Source organism: Poromitra crassiceps (genome assembly GCF_964638095.1).
Source record: "Poromitra crassiceps genome assembly, chromosome: 13".
NCBI classification, from domain to species: Eukaryota; Metazoa; Chordata; class Actinopteri; order Beryciformes; family Melamphaidae; genus Poromitra; species Poromitra crassiceps.
The window spans coordinates 17,662,791-17,683,633 of NC_139644.1; the positions used below are offsets into that span (position 1 = coordinate 17,662,791).

Below are 20,843 nucleotides of genomic sequence, written 5' to 3' on the forward strand. Positions count from 1 at the left end.
GGTAATTTGCCTCATTTTGCTGTGATATTTTGTTAAATGTATAATAGGATTGGGTTATAGGGTTTTACACACACACACACACACACACACACACATAATGTAGAATGGGCTACAATGTCATTAAGAAATGCAAACCATGCCGTGCATACCCTATAGTAGTTTATTATTAGGCTATTTCAGTGGCAACTGAGGGACATGATGTGACGCAAACGTGAGTAGGCTAGCCTTAGTCTCGGCTAGCCTAAGCCAAACTCAGGGGAGGCAAGCAGGCTAACCTATTGATCCTCCTATATTGTATGACTGACAGCTGATTCACAATTAGCACAACATAACCCTTCAAATCGTTACGCTCACCTCGCTTGCCAGAAGGAAAAGGCACCCATGCGGGTTATGTGGGATGTGGTGGAGGGCAAGCTCACCTAAATGTAGTTTAGCCACAATTTTATTTGCAGAATAAAGTTTAGGCACCTTTTATCCTGACATAAATAGGTCTATTTGTATTTATGACATATAGGCCTAAGCTATCCATAATGCACATCATAGGCTACTACATAGTAACTAAAGAGTAACAACACAATGGTGTAATTATACAATGATAGAATCTAAAGGAAAGGCATAAATGTAGGCTAAACGTGTAATTGATTTCTCTTTATAGGCCCTATGTTGGTGGTTGTGATGCCCTAATGGTCACCGACTTGAGGTTTACACACGTTCATTTACCTAGCCTACATCACAGTCGATAAAACACCATCGTAAAGTAGGCTATTGCACCAAACAGCATCAACGATTCCAGCAAGTTAACTAAAAAAACATGTTGCATATTGCATCTTACCCGAGTAAAACTGGCAGAGTGCGATAATCCATTTCAGAAAGTTCTTTCCCATGTTTTCCCAGTGAGCCGTCGATTGAGAGAGAGGAGAAAGAAAATTCCAACTTGACCGTGCTTGGCAACTCTGGAGTGAACTATGTTGGAACAAAGGGGCGCCCTCCATCCAGGCTGACTTTGGGGGTGGGTGGGTGGGGGGGGGTAAAGGGGAGAGAGGGAAATTTGACAGGTGGTGGTAGGCCTCTGGAAGGATCAGTGTAGCAACAATACAACAGCGTAGGAACAATAATGTGATTTGTTTTTTGTTAGGGTGTAAGAGTAATAGGCCTACACCCATTTTTATTTGTTATATAAAAAAAAAGACAAGGGGAAAAACACAGAAACATGATCAATAAAAGGCACAGCCATCTAGGGCATTTCAGAAAAACTATTATACACTACAGCTGAAAAATATTCATAAAGCTATACAGTGATATGAAGTTCAAAACAAAACCAAAAAACTAGTTCCACACAGAACTTTCAGTTCTTCTTGAAAGAAACAACTTCGACCCAGTCAGTTTGTTTGCCTAGAAAAAGCCAGTATCCAAACTACATTACAGTTACATGTTGATTCTGGGGTGTGATGCATTGAATATTAATAATACACGATACTAATAATTCGCCATATGTGCCTCAGGCGCTGCCATTTTACCATGATCAAATAAGGGATGCCTATCTTTACAGGCAGCTTTTTTTGTCCAACTGTAAGTCCGTGAGAACAAACGCTTATTTTCAGTTCTGCTCGTATGCTGCTTGTATGCTTTGTCAAATCCCAGCAGGCAGCATGTAGCCTGTAGGACTCACACTGTGACCAGAATGCTACACTGACCACGACCGAGGTGCCAGTGAGCAAGTCAGCGGATGCTTATTGGTGTATTCATGGAAAGCACAGCTGCTAATCTCAACGTACAGATATCTCGATGGCTTGTTTGGTTATGCTGCCCCTTTGCAAGTTCTCTGCACAAATATGTTAAGCTTGTGCGCCTATAATAAAGCTTTTTTTTTTTTTTTACTCCAAGACAAATTGAGCAATATCTGCTCTGCCAGGTTGTTATAGCAACACAGTCAGAGCATACACAAACAGTGTTTTCTGGCAAGGCCTTCACTGGGAACGACAACATAAAGAACACAATTTTAGAAGAAAAAAAAGAGAGGGATTTATATTGGCCAACACAGGCAGGATAACAAATGGTCTGCTTTACATTCACATTGTTTTGGACTAATTAGTATGGCGGTCAAAGCACTGTATAATGTATTGCCAGATAGAATGGGAGAGAGGTCCAGGGGGTTGACAAAAGGTGGCAAGGAAACATATTCAGTGAAAGACACGAGTTTGACTTTGGCTCAATCAGTATTCTGCCTAAGGAAATCATTGACACAGAAGTTGGCGTAAGCTTAAGAACGAGTCAGTGCATTTGAAAAACTACATTTACATACAATACATTATATTGAGGTCGGGATTTTTGATCAGGGGTCCCACACCTTCTTAAACCTCAAATGCAAGGACCCAACATGGCAGTTTGAGACATGGATCAAGGTTTGTTAATATTACAACACTGATGTGTATAATGAGAACTAGCAGGCTTTATAGAAGCTCACAATTAAAAACAGAGAGAGGCTTAAATGTGTGAACACTTCTCAACTGTGCTGTTACAGTGATGGCAGACTGTGTTTTAAACACATTCTTGCACAAAAAATAGATACATTCAAACACTTTCACTGACCCATGTCTATTTATGTCTATTTTCAAAAACTTTCAAGGCCTTGACACCCCATCAAAGATTTCAAGGACCCGTTTTGGTTTTATAGCCTTGAAAAATGACTTTGCTCTCATTCTATAATTTCCACTCTCACAATAACAACAATAAACAAAGGTACTTTTTCCAGTACACCAGATATTTCTAGCATGGAATTTCCCATCTCCAATTAAGGTAATTTCAAGGAGAAACAAACTGTCTAATAGAGAACCAAAGTCACGCCCACTTTCGGTTTAGGCATACGCACCAAGAGATTTCATTCGCCATTCTTTTTTCCATCTACATTTTGTAAAATGCTTAGTTTTACTTTGTCAAGCCAAGTGATTTAGCTACATTTGGAATCACGAGAGACCATAGAACATTTAACTCAACCAAAACTTGAATGAATTATCTTTGTCCGTATGCCTAAACCGGACGTGGGTGTGACTTTGGCTCTCTATAATAAAAAAGCCTACACATTTCACAAAAAAACAATTTGACCCCACTTTACAGCAAGGGTGTAGTGTACACTTAGCAACACATTCAAAATCCATTAATAGTGCATATAAAATCACACCATTGGAACAAATTAGCATGTTGTATACGTAAAACTATAATTAACATACAGAAAATGTAAACCACATAAAATAAAATAAAATCTGCTCACCAACAGCATTTTAGCCCATAGCAGAAGCACCTCACAGATTTCACAGACCGCATAGGTAATTATTGTAGCTCTATTATGCAAATGTCTACGGCAACTTTGAAGTAAAATACACACAGATGATACCTGAGTGGATAAAAATCATTAAAGTTTTGTCCTATGTAAAGGTAAAGGTAAAGTCCCAACGATTGTCACACACCTGAGTGTGCGAAATTTGTTCTCCGCATTTGACCCATCCCCTGGGGGAGCGGTGAGCAGCAGCAGTGCCGCGCTCGGGAATCATTTGGTGATCTAACCCCCCAATTCCAACCCTTCCAATCCTATATGCCGAATTAGTGGTATTATTGTGCTGTTCAACTCCTTCCTTAACCGATTACTGAGCAACATCGTTTTTTCAAGTAAGAAAAAGTTCATTGAATTTTTCCACAAGGTTGCTCTGTCTACAGTGGGTTATTATCAAAAAGGTGTCACAAGTGGACAAAGCAGTAAAATGTTAACAGACAGTTACGGGGATCATGCATTCTTAAAAGGTAAAGTGGCCAAGCAAGACTGGAAGGAAAACTAAAATACTTAAAATGTTACCGGTGCCTAAAAGGTGCCTGAACTGATTTGAAATGTTTTTAGTTTTTATTTGTATTATTATTATTATTATTATTATTATTTTAAGAGGATTTCAAGCAGTGTGCTCCAAATGATGTTAGTGAAGGTGCGCGTGCTGCACCGGTTTTGGAGTACCGGAAGGCAGATATTTCACTCAGCAGCGCAGGCATGGTCACTAAATGAGGCACCTAAATCTGCATTGCAATTCGGTACCGGTAGTACCGGTTGTAAAGGTACCGGTACCATAGTGGTACCGAGTTTCGGTACCCAACCCTAACCATGCTACCATGCTCCCAGGCCATCAAATGTATTTGGCATGTTTTCTCCTCAAAAACGACAACAGAGGGCACCATTGTCATTCAAAAGCCATGCAGAGTTGCATAAAAAAAACTAAAGTCAGTTCATTTTACATAGTTCATATGACCTCTGATGGCCTTCGTCCAGGAGGGCAGCGTCCTTCACGGTTTAGAAAAATGACACCGGCAACGATGATCAGGACCCCCAGGGCCAGTAACACTCCAAGAATGGCTGCAAATGTTGATCGGTTCCCTGTGGGAGAGCGGAGTGTTGGTTACATTCTCTCTCTCAGCTCACCTGTCCAGACTGTAACTCTAAAGGTGCTGTGACAGGAGACTTTCTCTGTTTTTGATAAACCACACAAACCAAAATAACAATAAAAACAGACAGCACAGCCACTAAAATCCCAGCGGTGGTCCCAGGACTACCTGATGGAGAACAATGGAGAACAACAGCATGGAGGAATTGTAGAATTATAAACACGGCGAGAGAATAATGAAGAAGCCTAGAACAAGCTGCCTAGAACAAGCTGAAAAAAATGTAACAATTTCTTACTTGGAATTTGAGTGATAATGAACTGCTTGGTGCTGGTGCCCACGGCGTTGGAGGCTGAGCAGTTGTAGGTGCCTGGAAGCAGCTTGGAGGAGGTCCAAATGGCCTGATTCTCCGTCTTCTCTGTCATGGGATGTGGGAACTGCCAGCTGTATACAGGCATGGGGTTACCCACAGCAGTGCAGTTTAACGCGATATCAGCACCACTTTCAATCTGCAGCTTCTCCATTTCAGGCTTTATGAAGGTCGGAAGGTCTGAGGAGTAAAGAGATAAAAGTAAAATAACCCACTATTTCTTACAAACTTGAGTAATCTTGTGGTTGGTTTTGGCTTTTCTTTAGATTTCAAAATAAAATCACCTGTAGTGACTAGTGACCTCTGGGGTAGTTTTTGTCAGATTTGAATCAATCACTCATATAAGAAAATACTGTACTTGTACACTACAGTGTAGTGTATATATACAAGTATCTTTTTTATGAAAAACAATTCCTTGAGTGACATCACTGATGACATCACAATTGCTCGAGTGACATCACTGATGACATCAGCGGTCACAATGGCTCTGTGAGTGTGAAGGCCTAAAAACGGTTGCTGTTAGCCCCCAGTGGGCGTTTTTTTCCCTCTTTTTTTCTCCCCCAATTTGTTTTTGGCACCAGATACATTCCAGACCCATGAAAAGTGATTTGGCACATTTTTTATGCGATCGGAGTAATGACTGGGGAGATAAATGTACTCAGACGGACAGCCATTTCGTGATTATATAGTAAAAGATATCACGCCCCGGCCGACACATATACATTTTTTACATCAAAATTACCGCTTATACATGTTTTTTTTGCCACCATTGACACATTCACATTGCCTCCCAACACGTTACAGCTGCTCCCCCGGAGCAGGCAGATTAACTCATTGTGGCTGCAGCGACCTGGACACTAAAGCAGTTAGATGAACATGCCATTGTCATAGCGCCACGATATGCTCACGGACGGATAACAGTTAATCAATATAATCAATGGATAGAAATTTTAACTAACATTATCTTTCTCAAACACTATATAATATTTGTAATATTTGGGCTGTGTCAACACAGCGACAGTTAGCCAGACTAGCAACGGAAATACTGCGATTTACTTTCAGAATAAAGGCATTCAAATTCTCACCTTTTGGGAAAAAAGGTATTTCAACGAATGAAACGGAAACCTTGTATCAAAATTACTTGTGATGTTAAGATTACACATGGAGTGAAACTGTGACTGTAAAGCAAAAATGTATATTAAGGTTAACGTTACAATACAGGTTTTATTTTAAAAGCCCTAAAGCGGAAGACCTACTTTTACATTTTGGCTGACTTGACGCTGGTGCACTAGGACAGACACTTTTTTGCCATTTTTATTTTTTTCTGTTGGCATATTCTGTCATTTGGGTTCCATTGGACACAATGTAAAGACTTTAACCTTTAAGAAAGTCAGATTTCAGTCGGAAGCACTGATGCCAGTTATTATCAAGGGGCGGAAAATAGCGTTTCCATCGGGCGTGCTATTTATATTGCCAGCTGATCCGATGAGATCCGATAAACAGCCGTGTAGGTTGGAGGGTCGTTCTATCGGCTAAACTAAAAACGGCTTGGTAACTTTTAGACCAAAGAAAAAGCCGGTAGTTTGTGGATATTAGTTGGTTTTTGGCCAGGGCTTTACATTCACTGGGGTCTCTACCCTGCACCATGCTCTTTAAAGGGATTAGAAACTCACACTGTACAGTCAGTTCAAGTGGTTTTGATCTCATCGTGGGAGGATTTGGTCCCGATGGTCCAAGGTCTAGTTTTGCCTCACAGAAGACCTGAGCACCGTTGTCATCTCTATTGGGGATGAACTGGAGGTGAAATGATGCATTCGATGGAGTTTTGGAGTTGGCGTTACTCAGGCTGTCGTATGACTCAGTGTGGATGACTTCATTTCCTTTGTACCAGCTGACAGAGAGGGTCCTCGGTAGAGCGACACCAACAATTTCACACTTCATGGGGTACTTTGTGCCCTCCACCATCGGGCCTATATCACCCGGGATGGACACACTGTCAATTTCTGTAAAAAAAAAAACAGAATGTGGTGAGAAGCACCAGAGAGGTTAACATCAATCATGACAAATTATTGTTCACAATTTGTGCTTTTCATAGCAACAAGAAATAATAAGACACTATGTAGAAATAACAATAAAAACAGACAGCACAGCCACTAAAATCCCAGCGGTCAGGCGCGGACTGCATAATCGGGCACGTCGGGCAAATGCCCGGTGGCCTGGCCTGGCCTGCAAAAAAAAAAAAAAAACATTTGGTGCCCGCAGTCAGGCCACTCACTGAACAGCAGGCCAGGCGCCGCCTACTGGTTTACTAGTGGTTTTATTACTTTATTCAGGGTTAAAGTGGGTGCATCTCATTGTAAAATTGGACTCGGCCCAAATTGGGCTTCAAACGGCCCAAATCTGGCTTCAAACGGCCCAAATTGGGCTTCAAACGGCCCAAATCATGCTTCAAATGACCCAAATTGGGCTTCAAACGGCCTAAATCTGGCTTCAAACGGCCCAAATTGGGCTTCAAACGGCCCAAATTTTTCGCCGCCGCCCTTCGGACGCCGGCACGCGCGTTGGCCCGTATCGGCCTGGCCTGCTTGGTATCTAATGCCCGGCCTGAATTATTTTCCCAGTCCGCCCCTGCCAGCGGTGGTCCCAGGACTACCTGATGGAGAACAATGGAGAACAACAGCATGGAGGAATTGTAGAATTATAAACACGGCGAGAGAATAATGAAGTAGCCTAGAACAAGCTGTCTAGAACAAGCTGAGAAAAATGTAACAATTTCTTACTTGGAATTTGAGTGATAATGAACTGCTTGGTGCTGGTGCCCACGGCGTTGGAGGCTGAGCAGTTGTAGGTGCCTGGAAGCAGCTTGGAGGAGGTCCAAATGGCCTGATTCTCCGTCTTCTCTGTCATGGGATGTGGGAACTGCCAGCTGTATACAGGCATGGGGTTACCCACAGCAGTGCAGTTTAACGCGATATCAGCACCACTTTCAATCTGCCGCATCTCCGTTTCAGGCTTTATGAAGGTCGGAAGGTCTGAGGAGTAAAGAGATAAAAGTAAAATAACCCACTATTTCTTACAAACTTGAGTAATCTTGTGGTTGGTTTTGGCTTTTCTTTAGATTTAAAAATAAAATCACCTGTAGTGACTAGTGACCTCTGGGGTAGTTTTTGTCAGATTTGAATCAATCACTCATATAAGAAAATACTGTACTTGTACACTACAGTGTAGTGTATATACAAGTATCTTTTTTATGAAAAACAATTCCTTGAGTGACATCACTGATGACATCACAATTGCTCGAGTGACATCACTGATGACATCAGCGGTCACAATGGCTCTGTGAGTGTGAAGGCCTAAAAACGGTTGCTGTTAGCCCCCAGTGGGCGTTTTTTTCCCTCTTTTTTTCTCCCCCAATTTGTTTTTGGCACCAGATACATTCCAGGCCCATGAAAAGTGATTTGGCAAATTTTTTATGCGATCGGAGTAATGACTGGGGAGATAAATGTACTCAGACGGACAGCCATTTCGTGATTATATAGTAAAAGATATCACGCCCCGGCCGACACATATACATTTTTTACATCAAAATTACAGCTTATACATGTTTTTTTGCCACCATTGACACATTCACATTGCCTCCCAACACGTTACAGCTGCTCCCCCGGAGCAGGCAGATGAACTCATTGTGGCTGCAGCGACCTGGACACTAAAGCAGTTAGATGAACGTGCCATTGTCATAGCACCACGATATGCTCACGGACGGATAACAGTTAATCAATATAATCAATGTATAGAAATTTTAACTAACAGTATCTTTCTCAAACACTATATAATATTTGTAATATTTGGGCTGTGTCAACACAGCGACAGTTAGCCAGACTAGCAACAGAAATACTGTGATTTACTTTCAGAATAAAGGCATTCAAATTCTCACCTTTGGGGAAAAAAGGTATTTCAACGAATGAAACGGAAACCTTGTATCAAAATTACTTGTGATGTTAAGATTACACATGGAGTGAAACTGTGACTATTAAGCAAAAATGTATAAGGTTAACGTTACAATACAGGTTTTATTTTAAAAGCCCTAAAGCGGAAGACCTACTTTTACATTTTGGCTGACTTGACGCTGGTGCACTAGGACAGACACTTTTTTGACATTTTTCTTTTTTTCTGTTGGCATATTCTGTCATTTGGGTTCCATTGGACACAATGTAAAGACTTTAACCTTTAAGAAAGTCAGATTTCAGTCGGAAGCACTGATGCCAGTTATTATCAAGGGGCGGAAAATAGCGTTTCCATCGGGCGTGCTATTTATATTGCCAGCTGATCCGATGAGATCCGATAAACAGCCGTGTAGGTTGGAGGGTCGTTCTATCGGCAAAACTAAAAACGGCTTGGTAACTTTTAGACCAAAGAAAAAGCCGGTAGTTTGTGGATATTAATTGGTTTTTGGCCGGGGCTTTACATTCACTGGGGTCTCTACCCTGCACCATGCTCTTTAAAGGGATTAGAAACTCACACTGTACAGTCAGTTCAAGTGGTTTTGATCTCATCGTGGGAGGATTTGGTCCCGATGGTCCGAGGTCTAGTTTTGCCTCACAGAAGACCTGAGCACCGTTGTCATCTTTATTGGGGGTGAACTGGAGGTGAGATGATGCATCCGATGGAGTTTTGGAGTTGGCGTTACTCAGGCTGTCGTATGACTCAGTGTGGATGACTTCATTTCCTTTGTACCAGCTGACAGAGAGGGTCCTCAGTGGAGCAACACCAACAATTTCACACTGCATGGGGTACTTTGTGCCCTCCACCATCGGGCCTATATCACCCGGGATGGACACACTGTCAATTTCTGTAAAAAAAAAAACAGAATGTGGTGAGAAGCACCAGAGAGGTTAACATCAATCATGACAAATTATTGTTCACACTTTATGCTTTTCATAGCAACAAGAAATAATAAGAAACTATGTAGAAATGCTAGAGATCAGAGGTTTTCAAAGTGGGAGGCGGGCCTCCCCAGGGGGGCTCCAAAGAGTTTCAGGAGAGGCTCAGTGAATGGAACTGAAACACAATATTACATTAGTGTCACAGAAACATTTGAATCTTCACTGAACTGAATAAAAGTCAATAAAAGGCAAAAATGTCTTTGCTGGTTTTTATGATCAAAAAGTACTTTTTTTTTACTCAAAAGAGTACAAAAGGTTGTCTTTGGTCAGTTCAGTCTCACTCAGACTGGGTAAGAGGTAGGGCTGTCACTTTTCATTCGAAATTCGAATGCAACTTCGAATGTGGGGGAGGGGTTCGTGTTCGATATGTAAATTGACAGTTCGATTTTTTTTTTTTTTTTTTATGAACCAAAATTAACCAACTGCTGCTTGCTGGTAATGTTAATCCCATGTCAGAAAAAGTCTCCAGATTTGTCGCGTTAGTCTCTTCTGAGAAAGATTGTCTCCAGGGTCTGAAAAGTTGTCTCGAGTTGGATGCAGCCAAGTTTGTGAGGCAGTGTTGTGACTGTGAGCGTCCAAGCTAACACGTCGGGCTGATGCCCGGTGGCCTGGACTGAAAAAAAAAAAAAATTTAATTAACCAAAAAACTTCAAATATATTCGAACGAATTTCGGGCAATTAAAGTTCGTTCGAACTTTATTTTGGGAAAAAGTGACAGCCCTAGTAAGAGGGAAAAAGCGAGAGACTGGAGCCTCAGGCCATGTCTTATAGTAAATCATACAATACAGCAATAGACAAGAGATAATGCAATTAATCAACAGCACAGCAATATTCCAGAGTCAGCAGTGGCATGATCTCAATAAAAGAATACAATGATCAAATATGGGCATACAGTACATCCGACACCGGGCCAGGGGAAGTTCAGCTTGGTCAAGGGTTCACCAAATACATGTCTTCTTTGACAATTAAGTCTGGTTTGATCATTGTAATACAGTAGTGTCTTACACAATGAGTCAATGGGGACACAGACCCATAAAACATGACATCAGGTCTGGCTGAGCACATGATTCTAATAAGATCTCAATGAATGTACTGAATTGAACAATATCAAGATACATAGTGAGCAGATGGTCCAGCGGGTCAGGGGTTCATGAAAACAATGTAAAGTGATAAAGTGACTTGAGGTGTCTTGCTTTGATATCCCACTTTGTCTTTGGCCCAAGCTCTCGGTGGATGATCGCAGTCAAACATGTCCCAAGAAGAGATGCGCTGCCAAATTTCAGTGCGAGACCTTCCCGTTTCTAACCGCTAGCCACATTAGCAAATACCATGCGTCTTGCAAGCTATATTTTGCAAGCTATGTAGCCTATGTTCCCCACCGTAGAACCCAGTGGGGGAAATTACATTAGCAAACAAGCTGTGGAAGCACAGAGGGGAACTTCTACCATATTCCATATTCACTGACACTCTCTGATAATTGTTGTGATGTCAATTTTAGATGCTCACTTTTGATCACATCTTTTGTACATGTATGTTTATTTTATTTTTTATTTCATCATTACCGGTATTTATTGTACTGTGAGTTATGAATTTAAGACTAAAAAAGTAATTTACTGTACATCCTTGTATTTATTCTATTAATTTGTGGTGTAAGGTTATATGGGTGGGGGGGTTGGGGGGGGGGACATTGAGGATAAGCCATTCAGCGACACCCAAGAGAGAATTGCCCTCTTTTTCAAAGCCTAATGATGGCAGGTTATAATGTAGCTCCCTCATGGGAACCAACCGTGTGTAACATTGCTCCAAATTCGGCCATTTTTTTGGGACAAATGTAAATGTGTGTGACTATTTTCAAATGGGTCCCTTCCCTTGACCCCTCACATCAAGATGAAATGAACATTGGGTTCATTAGAACAGCAGGAGTCTAGCTTTACAGCCATGTCTAACATACTGTAATATGTCAACTACATAGGCCCCAGGGTCCTAAAGACACAGTATTCTGCATGTAGTGAAAATATATGAGTTCGGGGGCGGGGTTTCCCCAGCACATACTAGGAAGTTGGTCCAGGAACAACTGTTACTTGGTGAAATCAGATTGTGCGATGTGACTGGTAGCCGGTTGACACTGAGCTGAAAGCTGACACCTACCCAGTATTAGTAAGGTGTTCCTAATACATTGCTGGCTGAGTTATAATGCAAAGACAGTTAATGTTTTGCCCACATTCATTGCAGTGGGCGCCATTGTGTACCTATTTGAATTTAGGTTTGCCAAAGTGAAAGGGGTTTGATACTTATTCAAACAGCATACATTTTTCATTTTCTAAAAATATTTTGTGGTGTAAAAACTCATATTACTTACTAGTAATTCATTAAAAGTGTTATCCGAGTGGAGTGGAGGCGCACAGACCCCCATGTTCACAGGGAGCATTAACTTATCCGTGTAACGCATACCTGCCAATATTGGGCTGTGAAAATTCATAACTCACAGTAAAATGCATACCGGTAATGATAAAATAAACGTACAAAAGATGTGATGAAAAGTGAGCATCTAAAATTTACATCACAAAAATGATCAAGCGCAAACATTGAGAGTGTCAGTGAATATGGAATATGGTAAAAGTTCCCCTCTGTGCTTCCACGGCTTGTTTGTGTTTGGCATCAATGTTTAGCATGTTTGCTAACATCATTTTGGGAACATACATTACATAGCTTGCATAACGTCATAGTTTGAAACATAGCTTGCAAAACGCATGGTATTGCTAATGTGGCTCCACTGAGAGCTTGAACGAGTGCAGTGACGCAGTTAGGCACCGTGCGTCACTCGTCACTGCCTCTGGGTTGGGTTGCCAGCTGCCACGACACATATCTTACAAATCGGGAGATTAGCAGGAAAATTACCAATCGTGAGCACAGTGAGAAAGGGTTAAAAATCGGGAGACTCCCACGTTGTATTGGCAGGTATATGACGTAACGTGGTGTAATTCACAACAAAATCAAACATTTAACAGAGTTGTTGTCAGGGCCCATTTCAAATGATTTCCCGGGGTGGGGTGGGGGGGCTCAAAAAGTAAAGCAGTCATTTTACTTTCACTTTTGTTACTTTCCCTTGCATGGACTCTCTTGTTAACTGATGGGGGCATCGAACCCCTCCCCCCAAGAAAACAGAAAGATCATGATATTATGAGAAAAAACTGCATTCGGTGAAGAGTGTCAGTCGGCAGACAGCACAGATGGCAGAGTAACAGGTGGATGGAAAAGTAAGGAGAATAGGTCAGATAAGAAACTGACTAAATTGCTCTATTCTGCTTAAACAATGAATTGGATTGATTAAATGGTATGTTGATGTAATTTTACAAAGTTTAAAATTAATTATTTCTGAATTATTTTGTTAACTAAATACGTTTTCTTAGTAAGTAAAAGTAGTAAAGAAAGCAAATAAAAAGCATTTACAGGCTATTTTGCATGGATATGAAAATAGCTGTGCCTCGAGATTGTGGCTTGCCAGTTGGTGTGCCTTGGCCACAAAAAGTTTGAAAACCACTGTTCTAGTGTTGATGCAAAATGGTGTGAAAAACAACTGAGCAGAAAAGCACCTCAGAATGCAACACGTCAAACTGGAAGGCGGATGTGATGCGACTGGTAGCAGGTTGACACTGAGCTGAAAACTGGCACATACCCAGTAGTACTAGTAAGGTGTTCATACAGTGCTGGGTGGGTGAGTGCAGTTTTAATGAACCGTGATCTGACAGAAAAAGTGTCATTTAGAGAGCGCGTGCACTCCCGTCCAGCATGCCCCACGCTGGCCGCAGGCTCTCGTTATAGCCTGTTTGAGGAGACTACTCGGAGCTCAAAATCTTCCGTGGGCATCCGAATGAAGCCAAACTATTTCGGTGAGTAAAACATCATATTTTAACCTGGAAATGAGGACCGTGGTGTAAAAAAACGAAATTCTCCTTTAAGTACATACCTAAGTGCCTGGGTAGCGAGCAGATGGCGGTATTTGACATTTTAGCAGCTAAATCATAGATTATTGAAAGATATTCCATATTCCAGACTGAAATGCTATAACAGAAGTATTGGCCAGAATGACATGAACATTTATTGGACACTTATTCAGCGGATATCTTGCATGTTGCGTTCAGGTGCACTGTAAAAAAATATATATATATATATATATATACCGTAAATTCCGGACTATAAGCCGCGGCTTTTTTCCCGTTTTTTGGCCCCTGCGGCTTATATAACGGTGCGGCTTATCTATGGATTTTTTCAGAAAAAAAATTTCAAATACAAATAAAATCTCTCTTTTTTAGCACTCTTTCTACCTATAAATCCACTTCTGTTTTAATTTCCTCTGTTGCCCTCTTTTCACCACACCGCGGACACTGTGTGCACTGTCGAAATAAACAAAGGTGTTGTGTTATGTTGTTTTGTTGAAATGTTACGGTAATACGGTAAATGGGAGCTTCCTCAAACAGCCAACAATCCCCTCTGTGCGTGAACCCTTACATATGGTAATTACGGTAAGCAAAGTTCATCAGCCCGGAATCACAACAAGACGAGCAGTCTCTCTCTCACTTACCATGGGGAAGGTACGCAGAAATTCACACGAAGCAGCTTTCAAGCTGAAAGCAGTCGAACTCGCACTAAAAGAGGGAAACAGAGCAGCCGCGCGTAACCTGGGCATCGATGAGTCAATGGTGAGGCGTTGGACGGTGCAGCAGGAGGAACTGTCTCAGTGTAAGAAGACAAAAAAGTCCTTCAGAGGCCACAAAAGCAGATGGCCGGAACTTGAAGATTCCCTTGAGGACTGGGTGTTGACCCAGAGAGCAGACGGCCGAGGCGTTTCCACGGTGCAGATCCGACAGAAGGCCAAAACAGTCGCCACCGAGATGAAAATTGAACATTTCAGAGGTGGGCCATCTTGGTGCTTCCGATTCATGAGACGAAAGGGACTGTCCGTCCGGGGGAGAACTACTGAACAACTCCCTCCCGACTACCAGGAGAAAATCACAAACTTCGGCGAATTCACACAAAGGAAGATCACGGAATATTATAGGAGTGTGAAAACATCCACAATCACCAACGGGTTCCAAAACGCTGGACTGCTGCGGGATGAAGAGGATGACGCCGCCACAGCTGGCGCTGAGGGCCGTCAGAGGCTTCAGAGGCTGTTCGATGCCGACAGTGATGAAGAGGAGTTCGTTGGTTTTGAGTGACAATGAAGGAGAGAGGAGAGTGGTTGACGAAGCCACCCTGAACCTGTTCGTTTCCGACACTGAAGATGAGGACTTTGGTGGTTTCAGTACGCAGGAAGAAGAGGAAGACGAGGATTAGTGACTTGACTTCTCTGGTTACAGGTTTGCTGCACATATAGCCTATTGTTGTGTGATTTTGTCTGGGGATTAGTGACCTGACTTTTGTTTTGTTTTGTTGAAATGTTAATAAATGGGAGCTTCCCCAAACAGCGATCTCTTTCCCGACATTCCTCTCTGTGCACGAACCCTTTCATATGGTAATTAAACATCAAAACACCCACGGCTTATAGACCGGTGCGGCTTATAGAAGAAAAAAATAGTCAATTTTGGTCCCGCGGCTTATAGACCGGTGCGTCTTATAGTCCGGAATTTACGGTATATATTTTTTTTTTGGTCAACATCATTTTGTGGCGGTCCAAATCCTTTTGTGGCGGCCCGCCACAAATTCCTTTATGTATGGGAAACACTGATATCCCAAGAAGAGATGCGCTGCCAAATTTCAGTGCGAGACCTTCCCTTTCTAACCGCTAGCTGCCACATTAGCAAATACCATGCGTTTTGCAAGCTATGTAGCCTAGTATGTTCCCCACCGTAGAACCCAGTGGGGGAAATGACATTAGCAAACAAGCTGTGGAAGCACAGAGGGGAACTTCTACCATATTCCATATTCACTGACACTCTCTGATAATTGTTGTGATGTCAATTTTAGATGCTCACTTTTGATCACATCTTTTGTACATGTATGTTTATTTCTTATTTCATCATTACCGGTATTTATTTTACTGTGAGTTATGAATTTAAGACTAAAAAAGTAATTTACTGTACATCCTTGTATTTATTCTATTAATTTGTGGTGTAATTTGTAGGTTATATGGGTGCGGGGAAGGGGGGGGACATTGAGGATAAGCCATTCAGTGACACCCCAGAGAGAATTGCCCTCTTTTTCAAAGCCTAATGTTGGCAGGTTATAATGTAGCTCCCTAATGGGAACCAACCGTGTGTAACATTGCTCCAAATTCTGCAATTTTTTGGGGACAAATTTAAATGTGTGTGACTATTTGCAAATGGGTCCCTTCCCTTGACCCCTCACATCAAGATGAAATGAACATCGGGTTCATTAGAACAGCAGGAATCTAGCTTTACAGCCATGTCTAACATCAGCTACATAGGCCCCAGGGTCCTAAAGACACAGTATTCTGCATGTAGTGAAAATATATGAGTTCGGGGGCGGGGTTTCCCCAGCACATACTAGGAAGTTGGTCCAGGAACAAAAACTCATATTACTTACTAGTAATTCATTAAAAGTGTTATCCGAGTGGAGTGGAGGCGCACAGACCCCCATGTTCACAGGGAGCATTAACTTATCCGTGTAACGCATACCTGCCAATATTGGGCTGTGAAAATTCATAACTCACAGTAAAATACATACCGGTAATGATAAAATAAACGTACAAAAGATGTGATGAAAAGTGAGCATCTAAAATTGACATCACAAAAATGATCAAGCGCAAACATTGAGAGTGTCAGTGAATATGGAATATGGTAGAAGTTCCCCTCTGTGCTTCCACGGCTTGTTTGTGTTTGGCATCAATTTTTAGCATGTTTGCTAACATCATTTTGGGAACATACATTACATAGCTTGCATAACGACATAGCTTGAAACATAGCTTGCAAAACACATGGTATTGCTAATGTGGCTCCACTGAGAGCTTGAACGAGTGCAGTGACGCAGTTAGGCACCGTGCGTCACTCGTCACTGCCTCTGGGTTGGGTTGCCAGCTGCCATGACACATATCTTACAAATCGGGAGATTAGCGGGAAAATTACCAATCGTGAGCACAGTGAAAAGGGTTAAAAAACGGGAGACTCCCACGTTGTATTGGCAGGTATATGACGTAACGTGGTGTAATTCACAACAAAATCAAACATTTAACAGAGTTGTCAGGGCCCATTTCAAATGAATTTTTGGGGGGGCTCAAAAAGTAAAGCAGTCATTTTACTTTCACTTTTGTTACTTTCCCTTGCATGGACTCTCTTGTTAACTGATGGGGGCATCGAACCCCTCCCCCCAAGAAAACAGAAAGATCATGATATTATGAGAAAAACTGCATTCGGTGAAGAGTGTCAGTCGGCAGACAGCACAGATGGCAGAGTAACAGGTGGATGGAAAAGTAAGGAGAATAGGTCAGATAAGAAACTGACTAAATTGCTCTATTCTGCTTAAACAATGAATTGGATTGATTAAATGGTATGTTGATGTAATTTTACAAAATTAAAAAAATTAAAATTAAATTAAATTAATTATTTCTGAATTATTTTGTTAACTAAATACGTTTTCTAAGTAAGTAAAAGTAGTAAAGAAAGCAAATAAAAAGCATTTACAGGCTATTTTGCATGGATATGAAAATATCCATGTGAAAAACAACTGAGCAGAAAAGCACCTCAGAATGCAACACGTCAAACCGGAAGGCGGATGTGATGCGACTGGTAGCAGGTTGACACTGAGCTGAAAACTGACACATACCCAGTAGTACTAGTAAGGTGTTCATACAGTGCTGGGTGGGTGAGTGCAGTTTTAATGCCAAGACAGTTTCTGTTTTGCCCACATTCATTGCAGTGGGCCTATTGGGTACCTATTTGAATTGAGGTTTGCCAAAGTGAAAGGGGTTGGATACTCATTCAAACAGCATACCGTATTCAATTTCAACAGTGAAGTCCAGCACGCTTCTGCCAAGTTTGGAATAAAAGGGTCCCGGGGCCATATTTACAGAAACTTCCCATCTAAGTTAGGATAGGCCTAGATAGGATTTTCAAGTTAGGAAGTTTCTGTAATATAGCCCCTGGTGCTCAACAGTGAAGGACAGTGTAGAAAAACTTTTTACCTGGGCACTTCACAAAGTAAGACACTGGAGCACTCTTTTCCATCTGCATGTTTATTGTACGGTGCTGACTGACATTTCGACAAGTGTCTGTCTTCCTCAGTCAAGAGTGCTCCAGTGTCTTACTTTTAGCATATTCAAAATATTTTCACAAGAGAGAGAGAGAGAGGGTGGGGGGGGGGGGGGGAGTCGGTCAACCACTTTTGCAAGGCACTGTATCATGTCACATTCTGATCAGGGGCTGAGCCCCGATCCTAGAATTGCCCCTGCAGGGCAGTCTGAAGTATGTCAAACAGCAGTGTCAGGCTATTTTGGCTCAGTCCTATAGGTTGAGGCCACGTCTCGTCATAGACAGTCCCCATGTCTGGGAACGCCCACAAAATGTTAAACGGCTGGCGCGCGAGTGGGGTAAAACCGCCCATATATCTCATGGGCTGACTCACTAAAAGACGGTGCTGCGGCTCTAAACTACAGGTTTGGGGGTTCTAGAGCAGAACACAAGACGTCTGCTCAGATGTGCGTTTACTGCGGTGGTTAAATCCCTGATCGTGTCTGCCTGGGTTATCAGCTAAATTCTAACTTTGCTGAATGGATAGAACGGGGGTTTTTACCCCACCCTGACCACGCCCCCAGCCAGGCTGAGCCAGCTAACCAGCGTCTATTGTGGGCATTCCTAGAGCCTATGGGCGTTCCCAGACATGCGGACTGTCTCTATGGGGTCAAATAACAATGACCCCCTAGGAATCCAGGAATTTAGCTTTGTCTGAGGGGCGGCCCACAGTCTCAGACTTTGAAAAGCCCTGCTATAGACAAAGTAGAGGTTATCAGAAAAACAGCTGGAGAATCAAAGCATCGTTCTGTCCTGCACAAAGTGGATGAAAACATGACTTACTGTAAAGAACCACTGGTAGGGTCTCTAGACACTGATCCCCACTTTCCCCACTTGGTAGCAGTTTGTTGATGAAGCATTTGGGAGCGATGTCCCAGTCTGTTAGGCTCTCCACAGTCCAAGTCACATGGTTGACATCCTCCTGTAGACCGATGCCGCTTCCAACAGAAGCCTCCCAGCCCATCCCCTCATGTACGACTGATGTGGTGCAGTTGACAGACACAGAGCCTCCATATCTCACCACCGCGATGGGAGGGCTCAGCTCGATGGGACAAGAGGCACTCATCACAGGCCCTGCAGGTAAACGGTAAGGGACAATACAGGGTAAACAAAGAAGGCCTATTATACACTACAATGAGATACAAGTGGTAATAAAACAACATCTTAAATACAAATAGTATCATATACTGGTGTGATAGCTACACAGTATTTATCCCATTCAATGGGATACATAATTTGTAACTCACACCAGAACAGAATTATATTTTGTAATTGTAAGTCAATGGCAACTTGGAGGTGGGATCTCAACTTTAAAAGTTAAATAAATCATCATAAAAAACAGAAACTGTGCGATCATGATTACAACAGTCCGATCATTATATAAAGCCTAAACGAGACTAAGCACAACAAAACGAAACAACAACCGGATGAGAAAATGGGCGTAGGCCAACCTGTTGGATTCCTATACATGCAAATCAGAGAAAACCCCTCAACGTTACATCATGGCACACCCCTAAATGTGATCTGGATTAAAAACAAAAACAAAAAGCATGCACAACGGAAAACATCGTTTTACCTATGCGTGCCATTATTCCGGTGAAAACAAATAGGCCTAACCACGCCATTGTTTGCCCACAATTGATGAGCGCAATATACACGTTTACGATATTAAAAACAATCCAAAAGGTCGCGTTGAAAAGGATTATTTCCCCAAAGTTTTTCCCTCATTGGTACACTGCGCCGCTCTTCTCCCCTGATCTTCTTCTCTGGGTCCGAAAATCCACTTGCGGAGTGTGAATGGTACTGTGAAGTGTGTGAACGAAGTGAAAGTACAATTTAGTAACCTCGCCGAGAAGAGCCTGGTGACGCGAGGTTAGCCTGCCCCCTCAGTGCAGCCGTGCTGCATTCACGTGTTTCTCGTAAACCCTCCGATAGTAAATAAGTATTGCACGTTGAAACTACTTTTGGGCGTAACTAATAACAAAACGAACGCATGACCAAAACATCGCTTTGCCAGGTGGCAGAGACAGACCCATATGTCATACAATCTCCATTTCCCTTCCCAGTCGTGGATATTGCATGTAAGTTTTTTCCTGCGTGGAATTGTTTGGGTAAACATATAAGGGTAACACTTCATAATACTGTAACACAAAAAATGGGTAGTTACTGAGGAACGAGTAAGGAACGAACCATTAGTTCATGAATAGTTAATGATTAGTTAATGAGTAGTTGATAGGTAGTTCCTTAATGGTAGTTACTTAAGAACTGACCATTACGTTACCATGTTAACGAACCAGTAAGTAATTATTACTTCCCTAAAAAAAAGTTTTCATTCACTAGTTCATTAATAGTTAATCGGTAGTTCCTTAAAGATCCTTAATGGTAGTTACTTAAGAACTGACCATTAGTTCCCATGGTAGTTACTTAAGAACTGACCATTAGTTACCATGTTAACGAACCAGTAAGTAATGATTACTTCCTTATTTTTTTTTTAATATTTCACTAGTTCATGAACAGGTAGTTCCTTAAGAACTGACTATTAGTTACCATGTTCGTGAGCATGACTCCACCAAATACTTACCAGTTGTTCATGAGTACTCATCGTTACTTCATGATTACCTTACCATTACTTACCATGTTAGTGCATCATTACTTCCTGCTTACTTTACCATTAGTTCCCATGTTTGTGCCCCCTCAAGTAAAGCAGTACATCTTACCGAGTTGTTAGTAAGGAATGCACCATTACTTCCTGCTTACTTTACCATTACTTAACATGTTTGTGACCCCTCAAGTAAAGCAGTACATCTTACTATACTTATAATAACTAACAGCATTTAATTGTCACATGTTTGAAAAGGGGATTGA

At 41.9% G+C, this 20,843-nt stretch overlaps 1 protein-coding gene across 1 annotated transcript; it reads right to left on the minus strand.

The window, feature by feature from the left end:
- Positions 1–1,822: 1,822 nt before the first annotated feature.
- On the minus strand, positions 1,823–19,728 carry LOC310788013 (vascular cell adhesion protein 1-like). Its single transcript, XM_083649478.1, has 7 exons — positions 19,555–19,728; positions 18,762–19,052; positions 9,309–9,638; positions 7,570–7,821; positions 6,463–6,792; positions 4,718–4,969; positions 1,823–4,414 (listed from the first exon to the last, which is right to left on the minus strand). Exons 1-7 carry the CDS (start codon positions 19,601–19,603, stop codon positions 4,281–4,283), a joined length of 1,638 nt encoding a protein of 545 aa, XP_083505604.1. The 5' UTR covers positions 19,604–19,728; the 3' UTR covers positions 1,823–4,280.
- Positions 19,729–20,843: the final 1,115 nt, after the last annotated feature.

Coding starts and splice junctions, on each gene's coding strand:
- LOC310788013 (XM_083649478.1), bottom strand. CDS start 19,603: ATGGCGTGGTTAGGCCTATTTGTTTTCACCGGAATAATGGCACGCATA. Junction 7,822..9,308: donor ACTTGAACTGACTGTACAGT/GTGAGTTTCTAA, acceptor TTTACTCCTCAG/ACCTTCCGACCTTCATAAAG. Junction 6,793..7,569: donor CATTATCACTCAAATTCCAA/GTAAGAAATTGT, acceptor TTTTTTTTACAG/AAATTGACAGTGTGTCCATC.